The sequence below is a fragment of the Vicia villosa genome, linkage group LG3 (assembly GCF_029867415.1).
Source record: "Vicia villosa cultivar HV-30 ecotype Madison, WI linkage group LG3, Vvil1.0, whole genome shotgun sequence".
Classification (NCBI taxonomy): Eukaryota; Viridiplantae; Streptophyta; class Magnoliopsida; order Fabales; family Fabaceae; genus Vicia; species Vicia villosa.
Window position 1 is genome coordinate 216,412,002 of NC_081182.1, and position 17,107 is coordinate 216,429,108.

The 17,107-nt window shown below is 30.8% G+C and overlaps 2 protein-coding genes and 1 long non-coding RNA gene across 13 annotated transcripts; 1 reads left to right on the forward strand and 2 right to left on the reverse strand.

The window, feature by feature from the left end:
• Nucleotides 1-2,243: 2,243 nt before the first annotated feature.
• On the forward strand, nt 2,244-3,320 carry LOC131659942 (F-box/kelch-repeat protein At3g23880-like). Its single transcript, XM_058929051.1, has one exon. It carries the CDS (start codon nt 2,244-2,246, stop codon nt 3,318-3,320), a length of 1,077 nt encoding a protein of 358 aa, XP_058785034.1.
• A 3,208-nt stretch (nt 3,321-6,528) lies between these two features.
• Nucleotides 6,529-7,485, reverse strand: LOC131659943 (F-box/kelch-repeat protein At3g23880-like). The gene has a single exon (XM_058929052.1). It carries the CDS (start codon nt 7,483-7,485, stop codon nt 6,529-6,531), a length of 957 nt encoding a protein of 318 aa, XP_058785035.1.
• Nucleotides 7,486-10,382: 2,897 nt separating this feature from the next.
• LOC131593555 (uncharacterized) lies at nt 10,383-14,463 on the reverse strand. Of its 11 annotated transcripts, none has more exons than XR_009281006.1 (8): nt 13,952-14,462; nt 13,079-13,875; nt 12,894-12,947; nt 12,680-12,822; nt 11,754-12,593; nt 11,451-11,660; nt 11,003-11,380; nt 10,384-10,708 (listed from the first exon to the last, which is right to left on the reverse strand). It is a non-coding gene; the product is annotated as an uncharacterized LOC131593555 (long non-coding RNA). The 11 variants fall into 11 exon arrangements; XR_009281005.1 differs by having other exon boundaries at nt 12,894-12,954; nt 13,952-14,461; XR_009281002.1 differs by having other exon boundaries at nt 10,385-10,708; nt 12,680-12,817; nt 13,952-14,461.
• Between the last annotated feature and the right edge of the window lie 2,644 nt (nt 14,464-17,107).

A 17,107-nucleotide genomic window follows, 5' to 3' on the forward strand; every position in this document is an offset into this window, starting at 1 on the left:
CCTCGAAGTTCGAAGATAAAAAAGGTATTTGATTTGTTGAAGTTATTTTTAGGTGGCTGAGTAGTACTCAAATGGTGAGATATACGGCTCGTATCCAAATACTTAAGAATTCGCATGGGTATACGACTAAGAGATCCTTTTTTGTCCATTTATTGAAAAATATTTGAGACTAATTTACTCACAATTTCCTGATGAAACACGAGTATTCAAACGATGAGGTATACGACTTATATTCAAATACTCGGGGACCCACGTGGATGTACGTCCAAGAGGCCTTCTTCTATGTGCGAAAGAACACACTAATGTAAAAGTTATTAAGCTAATCAACAGCACCTAAAATACTCACTTAAATTCAAACTTTTCAATCGATTTTGAATTAGGAGGTATATTGTTAGTCATAAAAAAAAATATCAATGTAAATGACCACTCAATATAAATTTCTTTTTATAAAAAAAACCTTAGGAAATATTAATAATCAGTTAATAAAAAAATTAATTGAATTTTTAACTTAAAATAACTGCTTTTTAATCTAATTATAAATGATTAGTTTTAAAATAGCATTGAGAAAATAACCAATTTAAAGTTGAATTTGTATAAAAGATTGGTTATACAACCATAATCAAGTTTATAACTAATTTTAACTAAAATTTGATTATGTTATAAATCCTAAGTGATTATAGTTTGGTTTTTCAAAATCAATACTTACTTAGGGGCAAAAAAACTAAACTGACTAATAAGATAAAGATTAAATGAAATTGGCCGAAGATTAAATGAAATTGACCAAACAATGCACACTGACGGCAACAACACATAAGAACAACACATAAAAAGTTAGATTCAAACTAACACACTCTAGTTCATAACAAAATTAACAAGTTGTGTGTTACTGAAATTTCGTATGTATCGCTGTCAGTGAAATTCGGTACGAGATTCTGGTAGATATCCCTGCATTGTTATTTTTTTTATACCCCATGGTAAATTGGTGAATATCGGGGCCACCGATACTGATAGCCTGGGTCAGGTTTTTGACAAATTCTCTTGCGGCTTTGTGATCAGAATGATGGCAAAGTATCATCAGTAAATTGTGTGCGCTCAAGAGATTATCAAATGTCGCTATTAATCTTCAAGGAATCATGTTGGAGTACACATCCTGGTCATCCAAAATTCAGCCGTACTCACTTGTAAACCAAGTGATGCAAGACAACAATTACGATCAAAGCTAGAAGGTACCGAAGGGATGCGGCATTGAAATTAACATTTCTTTCTTTTATTTTATTTTATTGGTTTTTAACATTTCTTTCTTTTATTATGATAATAATGATTCATTCAAATCTTTAGCAAAAGTGAAACATAACATTTAATAAGCATGCTAGAACATTTTAACAATAAATAAAGATTGAAGAACGGTAAACAAATTTCAATGGGTTTTTCAAATAGTGAAGTACATGTGAAAGTTCATGTAAGTTTATAAACATAGATTCTCCAATAACAAACAAATTAGTAGCTATTTCCTAATGTTTCAGAAACATAAAAGATTTAATCTATGGAAGCTATGACAACTCTAAAACATTAGTAACAAATATTGAACAACATTCATAGCAACTCAGCAACACTATAAGAGATTGAACAACATTCAACATTCAACAACATCAATGAATTTTCGGAAAACAAAGTTTTTTTATGAAATATGTGGACTACTAAAAAAGTCATTTAAAAAAATTTATGACAGATAATTATATGCAATGCTATTTTTTATTTAATATATTTTTCCAGAAAATTTTCATTCATTTTTCAAATATATTTAATATTATAAAATAATATTAAAATAGTATAACAATTGAATCTTTAATATTTTGCTATGTATATTTTTTTCTTTATACCACTGGTTTAGTCCGGTTCCGGGGTGGCATCAAGTAATTTCATCCACTTCCCGATCGTAGTTGCGGGAATCGAACCATAAGCGTCAATCACCACTGGATCAACTAACAATTGATTAAATAAAAATAAAAAAAAGTATATTTAATCCAAAAGAAATCTACTAATTGGTTTGATTTTTTAAAAATTTATTTGATAATACACGTGGAATATATATAACCTAGTACTACATTGTATTATTTGTTTTTTTTAAGCGATAAACTAGTAATACATTGTTACTACTAAGGAAGAAAAATTTGGAAAAAATTGTTATAAATAAGAAATAGAGATGATGAGATGAGAGGAGTAAAGTACTCCAATCATCAGTCATGTCTACCACCTATCTACCTAACAATAAAACCAGCCGAAAACGACTGCGTTTAAGAAGAAACCCTTATTTGGTGCCGGAGTTAGAATCGGAGATGGCGACGGCGGAGTTAGAATCAGAAATCAACAATGATTCACTTCCTTATCTTCCTATCGATCTCGTCCCTGATATCTTCTGTTGGCTACCTGTAAAACTCCTGGTACAACTCCGATGCATGTGCAAGTCATGGAATTCTCTAATCTCCGATCGCAGTTTCACCAGAAAGCACCTCAGCCTCTCAACCACTCGCCGCCTCCATTACCAGCATAAACCACGCGAGTTTATTCACAATTCTTACCCACTCGAATCGGTTTTAACCAATAGATCAACCAAAGTCCCAGAACGCTGGGTTCATTTGAACTGTATTGCTGGTTCCTGTGACGGCATACTTTGTATTTCCGATAAGCCTAACTGTTTAGCTTTATTCTGGAATCCTTCTATTAGAAAGTTCAAGGAATCTCCCCCTTTTCAAAACTTTGAAATTCTTAACAAGGTTTATTCGACCTACGGCTTTGGCTATGATCGCGTTTCTGATAATTATAAAGTGGTTGTTCTTTACAACTCCGAACCTGATTTCCCTACCATAACTACAGTTAAAATTCATACTTTGGGCACCAATTTTTGGAAAACCATTCCGACCTTTCCTTCTGGAACACATGTCTTTGATGAGCAATCTGGAACACATGTAAGAGGTACACTTAATTGGATTGCCTATACTGGACGGCGTCAGCAAGGTCCGCTTTTAATTGCTTCTTTCGATTTGGGAAAGGAGTCTTATCAGAAGCTTTTGCCTCCTGATCATCCAGAGATCTGTCAGCTTTACTTAACATTGGCTGTCTTGAGGGACTGTTTGTGCCTAATTTCTGATCATCATATTTGGGTCATGAAGGAATATGGAATTCATGACTCTTGGACTAAATTGTTCTCGGTTTCATACATGCAACATCCTACTAGGTGTTATATCTTGTCCAGGGTATTGTATATTTTTGATGCTTCTGGAAACTCATGTGGATTGGAAAACGAAGTTGGTTGTTTATGATCCAAAGAATGATACTTTTATGGTTACTGGGTTTAAAAACTACCTAAATGTCTGTCTTGAAACTTTGATTTCACCATGTTCTTAATGCTAGGATGTATATAGATGCAATGCTATGCCACTTAAGCATATATGTAAATTTATGTGTTTTATTTTCAACTTGCTAGTTATGATTACCGGTTACTTCATCAATTATTGTTAACTAGTCGTCAATTTCAACCTTGATAAATTTATTGTAATTTTCATTTATATTATTGGTTTGTCTTTGTTGTTTAATCCCTCATCTTGTATTACATTTATATAATTCCCCGTAATTATATTTTTGAAGATTATAAGTATGATTTAGATGTATGGCTTTGTATCTTCTTGTGATTTTAGAGGTAGGTGCCTTTAGCTTCTTTGGTATAATCAAACATTTTTGCTCACTTTGATTTGATGCTGAAGCATAATTTATTATATTCTGCACCACATAGCTCTATGCATTACACTTTGAGATTGACTTAGTTTTGGAACTAAATGCTCCTCCCATAAGACTACAAAAACCAACTTGATAACTAAAGCATCAATTTAGCTATATGGTCTCTCTATAATCTATACAATCAAATATACTATCCTCAATGTTTCTATGTATATCTTTGTCAAAAAAATTCTCGTTTCTATACTGTCTTGCATAAAGGGTTTCTACAATTGCCAGCTTCATAATTCTTAAATTCCATCCTTTCTTTGTTGTATAATCCAAAAGCCATTTCAATTCCTTAGGCCATTTTTTTTTTGGAATATGCTTCACTTCTAGTCATTGTAAAATATGCCGTTAAATCTCTTGTATTTTCCTGCATTCAAAGAACAAGTGACTTATGGATTCTTCTTCAGTCATACATAAGTTGCAGATTTTATCCTGTATCATACCAAATCAACCGAGCCTATCCTTCGTACTCAACTTTCCATGGCAGGTGAGGCATAGTGTATGAATTGTTCGAGGCCTAGCACAGTTGTCCTTAAGCAAGAATCCCCAATTCACCCTCGTATTGTCATTTATCATAACTTCACACTTGTTCTTACTACTAAATTTGCTTTTGTTCAACATTTTCTCCCAAATAATCTTGAACTGTATGGTCAGATCTCTCATGTTCCGAATACTCTTCATCACCCATGAGCTATTAGTACATGCCTCAGCTTCCATGATATCACAGATTTTTCAAGTAAGGTTCATTTATCTTGTCATTTTATTATTTATATGTAATGAATTCAATTCAATATTAATAAATTTCTCATGGAAAATAACTAAAGGACTAAAAATAAATTTGTTATATGTGCTCGACAAGATTTCAAAATCTTGTGCATAAATTTTTTTTTGGTGCAATGGAAAATTAAGCGCCTCGTAATTCGGGGGTAAAAAAGGTATTTGATTTGTTGAAGTTATTTTTAGGTGGATGAGTAGTACTCAAATTGCGAGATATATGACTTGTATCCAAATACTTAAGAATCTGTATGGGTATACGTCTAAGAGATCCTTTTTCGTCTATTTTTGAAAATATTTGAGACTAATTTATTCACAATTCCATAATGAAATTCGAGTATTTAAACGACGAGCTATACGGCTTGTATCCAAATATTCGGAGACGTCCAAGAGACCTTATTCCATATGCGAAAGAACACACTACGTTGGTTTATTTACTGTGAAATGTGAATACTTGAACTAGATTCTAATGTAAAATCTATTAAGCTAATAAGCAGTATCTAAAATACTCACTTAAATTCAAACTTTTCAATACTCACTTAAATTCAAACTTTTCAATTGATTTTGAATTATGAGGTATACTGTTACTCAAAAAAGAAAAATGAATGTAAAATGACCACTCAAAGCAAATTTCTTTTTATAAAAAAAACCTTAAGATTCAATTTAGAAAATATTAATAACCGGTTAAGAAAAAATAAACTGAATTTTTAACTTAAAATAATAGGTTTTTAATCTAATTATAAATAATTAGTTTTAAAATAGTAATAAAAAAATAACCAATTTAAAATTGGATTTGTATAAAAAATTGGATACACATTCATAACCAAATTTATAATCAATTTTAATTGAAATATAATTATATTATAAATCTTAACCATTTAAATAGTTCAGAAGTAATTGTGATTTAGTTTTTCAAAATACACAATATACACTTAGGAGAAAAAAACTAAACCGTCTAATAAGATAAAAGAAGACTAAATGAGACAAATTGGCCAAACAATGCTCACTGACAGCAACAATACATAAGAACAACACATAAACATTGCGGCTTTGTGATCAGAATGATGGCACTGTGTGTGCGTGCTCAAGAGATTACCGAATGTCGCTATTGATCTTTAAGGTGTGTGCGTGCTCAAGAGATTACCGAATGTCGCTATTGATCTTTAAGGAATCATGTTGGAGTACACATCCTGGTCATCCAAAATCCAGCCGTACTCGCTTGTAAACCGAGCGATGCAAGACAACAATTACAATCAAAGCTAGAAGGTTCAAAAGGATGCGGCATTGGTATATTTCTGTCATTGATATATTTCTCTGTTGAACTGTTCTAAAGTATTAACATTTTTTTAACATTTCTTTCTTTAAGATATAATGATTCATTCAAATATTTAGCAAAAGTGAATCATGACATTTAATAAGCATCCAAAACATTTTAACTGAAAAATCAAATTGAATTTATAGCTAATGCATCAAAATCACTTTTTATTCAATGTCGGTGTCGACAATGTGATCCTCTCATTCCTCGTGCTCAATTCTGCATAGGGTGGGGAGGCTTATCGAGACAGCAGCAGCGAACACCTTTCCCCTTCGAAGCTACTGTGCCCAGAGGGGGGAAGGATAGGGAAACACTATACTAGAATGATGTACACATGATCCTACCAGCATAATTACTATGTAGCAGCTAGGAATATGAGATGAGAGTTAAATGGCAGAAACCGCAGTATTGTTTGCCCCGGGGTGGAAATGCATGCCATATGTAATAGACTTTACTTCCGTTGGTAAATAAATATAGCATGAAAGGGTATGAGAGTTTCATATGGTGATGCTATCAAAACAACAATTATGGAGTGGTATTACGGCCGTGAATTGTTGTGAAATATATAAATTTAATACAAGATGAGGGACTAAACAACAATGACAAACATAAATTACAATAATCCATGAAATAGGAGTAGAAAATAAAACATCCTAGCATTAAGAACAAGGTGAAATCAAAGTTTCAAGGCAGACATTTAGGATGTTTGTAAACCTAGTAACCATAAAAGTATCATTGTTTGGATCATAAACAATCCACTTCGTTTTCCAATCGTCTAGAATTTCCAGCAGCAGTTGGCCATCCTCAAAAATATACAACGCATTGGACAAACTATAATCCTTAGTAGGATCTTGTATGCATGAAAAGGAGAAGAGTTTAGTCCAAGAGACTTGAATTCCATATTCCTTCATGACCCAAATATGATGATCAGAAATTAAGCACAAGCAGTCCCTCAAGACAGACAATGTCAAGTAATCCGGACTGATCTCAGTATGATCAGGAGGCAGAAGCTTCTGATAAGAGTCGTTTCCCAAATCAAAAGAAACAATGAAGAGGGGACCTTTGCGAGTCCATTCAGTATAGGCCATCCAATTAATGGTACCGCATACATACGTTCCAGGTTGTTCATAACAAACAGCACCAAAACGAAAGCTCTCACTGGTTTTCCAAAAATTGGTGCCCAAAGTATGAACTTTTACTTTAGTTGTGTCAAGCAAGTTAGATTCGGAGTAGTAAAGAACAACCACTTTGTAATTATCAGAAACGCGATCATAGCCGAAGCCGAAGGTCATATAAACCCGGTTAAGAATTCGAGTGTTTTTGAAAGGGGGTAATTCCTTGAATTTTCTAATAGAAGGATTCCACAATGCAACAAAAGCTTTACGTTTATCGCAGAGACAAAGGATGCCGTCACAAGAAGCAAGGATGCTGTTGAAAGGGAGACGCTGTTGTTTGACTTTAGTTGATAAAACCGATTCGAGTGGGTAAGAATTGTGAACCAACCCGTCGGGTTTATGTTCGTATGCGGCGGAATGGAGACGGCGAGTGGTGGAGAGGCTGAGGTGCTTTCTGGTGAAACTGCGATCGGAGATTAGAGAATTCCATGACTTGCACATGCATCGGAGCTGTACAAAAGTTTCACAGGTAGCCTACAGAAGATTTCAGCGACGAGATCGATAGGAAGATTCGGAAGTGGATCATTGTTGATTTCCTCCAAATTAGAGTTTCTTCTTAAACGCAGTCGTTTTCTTTGGTTTTTTTTGGAGTAGATAGGTGGTAGACATGATTTATAACCTTTTTTTTCCTTCAGATTTCTTCGTTAATATGAATGTACTTACTGTACCGTCAAAAAAAAACAATGTACTTACATTACTAGGTTTCAATCTCAATTTATAAAAGTTTTTTAGATTCCTTCGATGATAAGTAACAATTATTGTAAACTAAATCTAAACTAAATCTTTGGATAAAATAAAACTAACAATACACGTGTTTAAAAGATATTCATTACTATCAAATCCCAATATTGAGTTGAAAATCTTTCTTTAATAAAACTAGTCAGAGATCCGTGCTGTCGCACGAGTGCATTATTTATGGTGTAGTATTTTTTGAATTATATGAAAAATTTCAACAGCATATATTTTGAGGATGGGTAACTTAATTATGATATTGTGTAAATAACTAAAAAAAATATGTAGTAATTTAGAATCTTCAAATAATAACCATAAATATATTTGGGGGCGACCGTTGTTGAACTGTCGCAATTTTCTTTTAAGGGCAGTTGGGCCTACAACCGTCGTACAATGTTTCCGATTTTTTTTAAAATCATGTCGCAACCTATATGTCGCAAAAAAAAAATTCTTGTAGTGTGAGATGGAGAAAAAATTAATATTTAAAAATAAAGATTTTGTCTCTTGAATTAAAATAATGATTGATTAACTAAAATAAATATTTTCTTGTTAGTGACCCGTGAGATAAATACATTTTTCATCATGCTAATTAAATTAAAAAAATACATTATACAAAGAAACCTAAAATGAATTACTTAATTATTAAATAATTATACAAAGAAAAAATTAATCCATGAGACGGAAAGAGAATAAAAAGAATTTTAATATTTGAAAAAATAAATAAAATATGTATTATGTTGATAGTGACCCGTAAACTACAACATAGTATCAAGTAAATTTATTTAATATTGTATCATATATATTTAAAAACATGTAAATTTAAAATGAACGATTTAATAATAAATGAATAATAATCATAAATATGCAACTATATTATATTTTCAATTGAAATTGTACTTTATAAAGAGAAAGAGAATCCGGTAGTGTATTATGTTTTTAAAATTAAAAAAATACATTATACAAATAAATTTAAAATGAATTACTTAATTATTAAATATTAAGCAAAGAAAAAAATTGATCCATGAGACGGAAAAAGAATAAAAAGAATTTTAACATTTGAAAAAATAAATAAAATATGTATTATATTGATAGTGACCCTTAAACTACAACCTAATATCATGTAAATTTATTTAATATTGTATAAAATATATTTAAAAATATGTAAATTTAAAATAAATGATTCAATTATAAATGAATAATAATCATAAATATGCAACTATATTATATTTTCAATTGAAATTGTACTTTATAAGGAGAGAGAAAATGAGGTAGTGTATTATGTTGTAGAAAGTTGGTGGACCAATGAGAGTGGAACACTTGGTGCAAAAGGTAAAAAGGTGAAGGGTTATTTTGTTAGTTACCAAACTAGTGGGAAACCCGTGCGTCCGCACGGGTTCTGTTGTGGGTTGGATTGTGTTTATCAGATACATATAGTATTAAGTAAAAAAATCGAAAAGTGTTTTCATATGAAATTGAAATATAAATGTTTTATTTGTTTATACAAAAATAGTAAATTGAAAAAAATCAAAAATAATATATATTCATAGAAACTCGTGCGTCCGTAAGATTCTGGTGTGGATCGCGGATATGTCACCAGTTTGCCATGAAAATTCAAACAAATTAAAAAAGATCAAAATATTGTTGAAAAAAATAGACCGCAAGATAATTTTATAATTTTTTAAAAATTTCTTTTGTTAAAAAAAACTATTAAATAAATAATTTGTAAAAAAAAAGAATTGTGAAAAATAGAAAAAATGTTTTATTAAGATTGATAGAATTGTAATAATAAAAAGATTTATAAAGTTTAATAAATGAGACAAACATAATTTTAAAATTAAAATTAGTTGAAAATATAAAAGTTCAAAAAGAGAATGATATAAAAGAATTAAGAATAATGTTGTATTTATTAAAATTTGGACTATGATTTAAAATATATAAAAAAAATACTAAAACTCGTGTGTTCGCACGAATATTGATATGATTACCCGTGCGTTCACACGGTACTGGTGTATTATCCGTGTGTTTAGTAGTGCGTTTAATCATCTATCATTTATAGGTTGCTTTTAATCCTTTCAAAAATATTCTTGTTGCACATAAAAAAGAGGGACATGTTCACAATTCTCAAATGCAAATGTGGAATGTACATAGTTAATTTATAAATATTTATAATCATCAAATATTTATATAAAAGTAACACAAGAATATTAACTGACACTTTATTTTTTTTTTTTATAGATGCTCTTAACCTTAATAATATATATATGTTAACCTGCATTAAAATATTTTTAAACGGTGATTTATTTTAAAAAGATTATATTATAATTATTAACGAATAAATGATTCAGCTTGACAAAAAAGACTATATTTTTTAAAATATCGATAAATTAAAATTTAATTTAATAAAATATATAATCATCCTGAAACCTAAACTATTGAATAAATAATATATTCAAGGTATGATTTGTCTATTATAAGAAATATTGTATCTCTTTCCACCTTAAACATCACATATTAAATAAGATATTTTTTTATCATTTTCTCTTACAGGTAGATAGATATAGATGACTTAAAAAGCAATTTGGTGAGAGAGTCTAAAGTTATAATACAATTAAAATATTAATCTAGCCATCTTTATACTTAAAATTGATTTTTTTTTTTTTTTCATATCCTTGTACAATAACTAATTCCAAATCCGGTTAGCTTGATCAAATAGACATTTAATTTTCAAGACTTAATAGAAAAAAAATTCAACTACATTCTTAGGTGCAGGAGTGCATCATTATTTAGTCTTCATAGGTCTCTCGTAACAATTTTTTTCTAAACATATAGTTTTGGCTTCTTAAAAATACTGAGAGGTTTCTTTAGTCTTCATAGGTCTCTCGTAACAATGTTAGGATTCTTTCTTCGGTGTTGATTTCGATGCAGAGTTGGCCTGCAAAGAGGTTTCTTAATTATCATGAATATTTCCAAAGAGGTTTCTGATTTACAAACTAATCCATTGCAACAGTGAATCATATCTTCAATTTCAAACCAAGAAGTTAAAAATCATAAATATAATGCAAAGAAATATAAAACTGCAATAGCCTCTTGCTTTGTTTTGCATTGTGTTGTCGGACAATGAGTTAAAATACTCCTTCTAGGACATAGATTTCGCAGATCTAAGGTTACAGAAAAAATGAAAATATTTGGAAAATATTAATGCTCAGCGCAACGTTTGATTCGATACCTTCATTTCGTCTATCGTGAAGCAGCTGAATGTATGCAAGGTATCACTCTCACCAGCAATTTTAAAAGCCAAATTTCTTCAACCATAAGCTTGATAATCATCCATAGGAAACACAAGCTTATCTTTGATGCTAGGATAAATGTCAATCAGTTTTTTTAGCTCAGTCATCTAGTTGATTTAGCATCACCAAACCGCGACCGAATTTTAACTCAATCCATAATCAATAATATCATAGAAAAAAAGCCATTGACAGCATTACATGAAGGAGCAGAGAAGCCATAACTTCATCATGTGATGACCTTGTTGAGTTATATTCCAAAATCCGGCTACAACTGAACATCAAACATGCTACTGGACATGTTCACACATACACCAGATCTGCTATGCACAAAAGTAAGCATCCAATGCAAAGGAAAAGAAATAGAAGCAATAGCATATTAGTTCATACCAGATCCTATAAGCTAACTTGCACTCAGCTCACAAGCCTATCAACTCACTGCATTATCCAAAAAATTTCAAGTGATGAAGTGAAGACCTCCAAATCACACACAGAAGTTACTGCATGCCAAACACCGGTTGGATATACCGCATCAACACAAACAACCGATAAATGAAGATCCTTCTCAAACGTTTCCATCACCCTTCCTGCTCCTTAAACCTATACACAACAGCAACAACAACAATAGTAAACAACACAACAACAAAAAAACTCCCTCTCTTCTTTCAATATCTAACACCAGTGGTAACCAACCTGAGCAAGCCATTGTCAACAAAAACACAATGAAGCCTATCTCCAATAGCTTTATGAACTATATAGTAGCAGCAACAGTTGGATCAACACCAACAGATAAAGCACAACTATAAATTTTCTTTCATATATATATATATATATATATATATATATATATATATATATATATATATATATATATATATATATATATATATATATATATATATATATAATTCTCCACAAAATGCAGTCTTTTCAGATTTATCTCTTATTTCTTCTGTGCTTCCACTTGTATGTGTGGCAATATTGTAATTCCAAGGCGTTACTTCTGCATTTTCACAGGGAAATGGTGATATCTACTCGTAAGCTATCTGATGCTTTCCTTGTGGTACATGATCTTAAAGGGTTTCGGAGATCCCTTGCTGTCCTCATTGCATGGTTTCAGAACTAATGGCATGACATCAATTAACCTTTGCACTTTGATCTTGAAACCTCCACAACCTGTGATAGAATGCCACATTGTTCTCGTATGATACTCGCATTTTACCTTTAGATGATCCTCTTCAAAGGGTGCTGCCTACAAAAGTTTGTTTTGCAACATTCACAGGGTGCTGTCTACATTCACACACTAGAAAAGAAATAAATTAAGCAAATATAGCAACAAAAAAATACAAGTGCACTACAAAACTAAAGGAAAGAAACATATATTCTTTATTTGCCTAACTTCATATGAAAAAAAGGTGGTCACAATCCCAACAGTCAGTATACCCATTAATTTTGCAACACCAATAATAATCAGAGCACCACCTGTGCTAGTTCCACCGTCCATTCCGCCACCAATGACGATGTTTTCTCGACCTGCATCCATATCTCAAGTGAAAAATCAATCAAACACCTAATATATTAAATGTATCAGTAACATGTTAAAACTATGCTTCACTTACCTCATTTTCCCTACACACACCCACATATATCATCATGGTTCCTTTCCTCTTCGACTTCATAACTTTGCAACAGTTACCCTATCCCATAGTTGAGGATCTGACTTTTTATGTACCTCTAAATAGAAAGAGGAAGGAACCCTGAACTATGCACAAATAAAATACAAATTAATATAACCAATTTACTCTATTACAACATTAAAATGCACACACTTACGGCGACAACCGCAAAACTGCATCAACGCTATCACCACACATCCACTGCCGGTACCTGATTACTTCAAATACACCAATTGAATGTGCTAATGGTTTAGTTTATGAATTTAAGTAGACTTGACAGAATTAAAATGCACACACTTGCCGCGATAATAAAAGGCTAGACGCTTTTAACTAACAACTTACCTGCATTTTGGCCACAACATTGACAGTTGCTGAACCATTACGAAGAGTAGCTATCGATATCATCCCGTGCTCTACTGCTCTCAAACCTGACTGGGTCTTTCAAACCTCAGACCATGAAACGCAGCAACGACAACCACTGTGTCATTCCTGCTTTTCATCAAACATATGGTGGGCAAGCTCTGACATGCCTTAAATCGGAAAACTGAAACTGAACAGGTTGTCAATATTGCAAAAATAAACAAAATAGCAGCTCTCTTTCACCATCTCAACATGACCAAATCCAAAAACCATTCAGCACATATTGGAATATTGGTTAGGTTTGTCAGTGATAACATAAAATCTGCAGATTTGAACATTTGCAATATCAAACAATATTCAAGGTAATCAACATGACATCAACCAACGAAAAAAACCCACATTATAAAAGGTCTAATCTATGCACTAACCTTTGGGTTGTCCATACCTCAGAGACCACTGTTCACCCGAAATCAGCCACAGAGAAACAAACAATGAAACCCTAAGATTTTCATTCTTCATTTTCCAGAAACCCTTCTCAAATTGTTGCAAAAACAATAACTATTCACACAAACACACAACCATAGCCACAAAGATCATAATGAAACCCTAAATGTTACCGTCATTTTCCAAATACTTAAAATCCTTTAGAGATTTTTGTAGAAGAAGAAAAAAAGACAACAGATCCGTAGATCCAAAAACACAAAGAACAAAAATCAGAAAAATCTCACCAAAGTTCTGGAACCATAACATCATCTTCATATCCTTCAACACTCAGTAAACTGAGAACATCAAAACCCTCTTCATCACCACTTAGTAACAATAAAAAACCCCAGATCTGAAGAAGAAGATGCTCACCTTATGTTCAGATAACCGCACCGTCGGCGAAGCTTCCCTCTTTCGCGTGAGTCAACACCACCAAACCTGAAACAACAAACATCAAATCAAAATCAAAATCAAACATGTCTGAAACTCAATAATAACAATGAAGAAGGAGACGGAGAAGGAAGAAGAAGATGAAGGAGGAAGACGAATAGGGAGAAGACGAAGAGAGGGAAGAGTGAAGAAAGAAGAGGAAGAGAGGGAAGAGTGAAGAAAGAAGAGGAAGAGAGGGAAGAGTGAAGACAGAAGAGGAAGAGTGAGAAAGTCTCCAACATTGCATCTGGGATTGTGATTAGAAAGCAACATTGGGAGTAAGGAAAACATGAAAAAAGGGTACAGTCTGTGTTTAGAGGAGCAACTATCCTCCCTCTGTTCGGTTAGATCACAAACAATAGGACAAATAGTACATTAGTTGACCAATAGAGAGAGCTGCATAAGAAACTAAGAGTTAGATGATAACCAAAGTCAGAATTTAGTCCCAAAAAGTATTATTTGGACTCATTTTGACCCTCAAAATAATAGGTGGCATTTTTTAACCAAAGGGCATCTTGGTCTTTGCCAGGTACTTGTATTTTCTTATTTTATAGATTGTCCATTTTGTAGTGTAAATTTATTTTGAAGAAAGGGCAATTTAGGAAGTTTGGTCAATCTTTTAATATATGTTAGATAGTAGATGTATTATGTTTTTAAAATTAAAAAAATACATTATACAAATAAATTTAAAATGAATTACTTAATTATTAAATATTAAGCAAAGAAAAAAATTGATCCATGAGACGGAAAAAGAATAAAAAGAATTTTAACATTTGAAAAAATAAATAAAATATGTATTATATTGATAGTGACCCGTAAACTACAACCTAATATCATGTAAATTTATTTAATATTGTATAAAATATATTTAAAAATATGTAAATTTAAAATAAATGATTCAATTATAAATGAATAATAATCATAAATATGCAACTATATTATATTTTCAATTGAAATTGTACTTTATAAGGAGAGAGAAAATGAGGTAGTGTATTATGTTGTAGAAAGTTGGTGGACCAATGAGAGTGGAACACTTGGTGCAAAAGGTAAAAAGGTGAAGGGTTATTTTGTTAGTTACCAAATTGTCCATTTTGTAGTGTAAATTTATTTTGAAGAAAGGGCAATTTAGGAAGTTTGGTCAATCTTTTAATATATGTTAGATAGTAGATTAAATAATTCATTTAACAACACATTTATACTATTTATTTATATATTTCAATAATTTATTCAAAATATTTTATATGTTTATACTAAAAATATAATTTTTGTCAAAGAAATTATTAGTAAAAATCATATTAATATTTACTCGAATAAATATAACAAAGTATTTTTGAAACAATCAAGTAATATATTAACTCAAAAAACAGTTTTTAAGTAACGATTATTATTTCTTTATTTATTTGTAATGAATTCAATTCATTATTAATAAATTTCTCATGTACAATAAGTAAATTTGTTATAAATGTGTTCGACAAGATTTTGAAATCATTTGCATAAGGTTTTTTGAGTGCAATGGGAAATTCAGAGTCTCGTAGTTCGGAGATAAAAAATGTATTTAATTTGTTGAAGTTATTTTTAGGTGGATGAGTAGTACTAAAATTGTGAGATATACGGCTCGTATTCAAATACTTAAGAATCCGCATGGGTATACGACTAAGAGATTCTTTTTTGTCCATTTATTAATGGTTTCAAATTATTCAATCGGGCCCTTGTAAGCATTGAAAAGATAAGAAGCATTTTAAAATATTATACTTAAACAATTGTGATGTTTAATAGATTTTGATAAATTAATATTGTCATAAAGAATCATTATTATGATGAAATTAAAAGTATTAAAGCAAATTAAAAAAAAATCAAATGTTTATTGAAAAATTAATAACTTTTATATTATTATTGAGAAGTCCTGGGTTCAATTTCTACTCAGATATGAGGATCTCTTTAGTGTGTGATCTATAAATATTTTTATAAGAGTTTAGAACAATATTTTAATAGACTGGTTAGATGATTAAAATTAACTAAGCATTATAAAAATGCGATAGTTATGTAGAAAATTTTAAATATTTTTCGTGAAAAAATATTTTAAATATCATTTGACCAAACATTCATCGTAAAACTAAACATCCTGCAAACATTGATATTCGGATTCCCACATCACTGTCTTAAAATTGATAGTTGATATTATCTAATTTACACATTCTCTCCTTCTAGATTGAGTAAGATTCTCACAATTGATTTGTCCTTACAAATGTATTATTTTCTTTTCATATTTATACTTTTAATTACTGTAACAAAATAGATGATCAAAGATAGAAAAAACTAAAATATTTTACAACATCAAAGTTATAAAAAAAATTAGAAATTTATATCATATACATTCACCTTTTATAAATGTCTTAAGAAATAAATTATAATACAAATATTAAAATTTTATAAAGGATTGTCAAATTGTTTAAATAATAAATAATAAAATAAAATATTACATAAAACTTATATACAAACTCACCTTTTTTGTAGGTAAATGACTTTTCATTAAGGAAGAAAAGCAGAAAAAGAACAACAGACTGATACAATTCATCTAAAGAAATATCTCCATGCCAACTCCTAGACCCAACAACTTTCCCAACCCAACCATCTATATAGCCTCAACTAAGAAACTTCTATTCAAATACATGATAGATGCTACTCTAAAACCAGCTGACAACATACGACAGTCCTGAGCAATGTGGTCCAGATTTCCAATAAACAGAACAGAATGGATGCAATCCACTGCATTAGCTTAATCTAATTGGGATTGGGAGGAATGAATTTCCATGTGAACACTGCAATTTTATAAAGATTGCAAAATTGTTAAAACAATAAATAATGAAATAAAATGATACGTAAAAAAATATGAAAATAAATATAAAATAAAAATGATATTTAAAAGAACATGGTTGAATTGTAGACTATAATGAGAGAAAATATGGACAAATTGGTGAATGAGTTTATGAGTAACAAATGCTAAATATATACAGCTTCTATTTTATATGAAATAATAAATTGGATAGGAATGAATTCAAAATATGACAACTTTTTCCATTCATAAATTTGTAACGCATA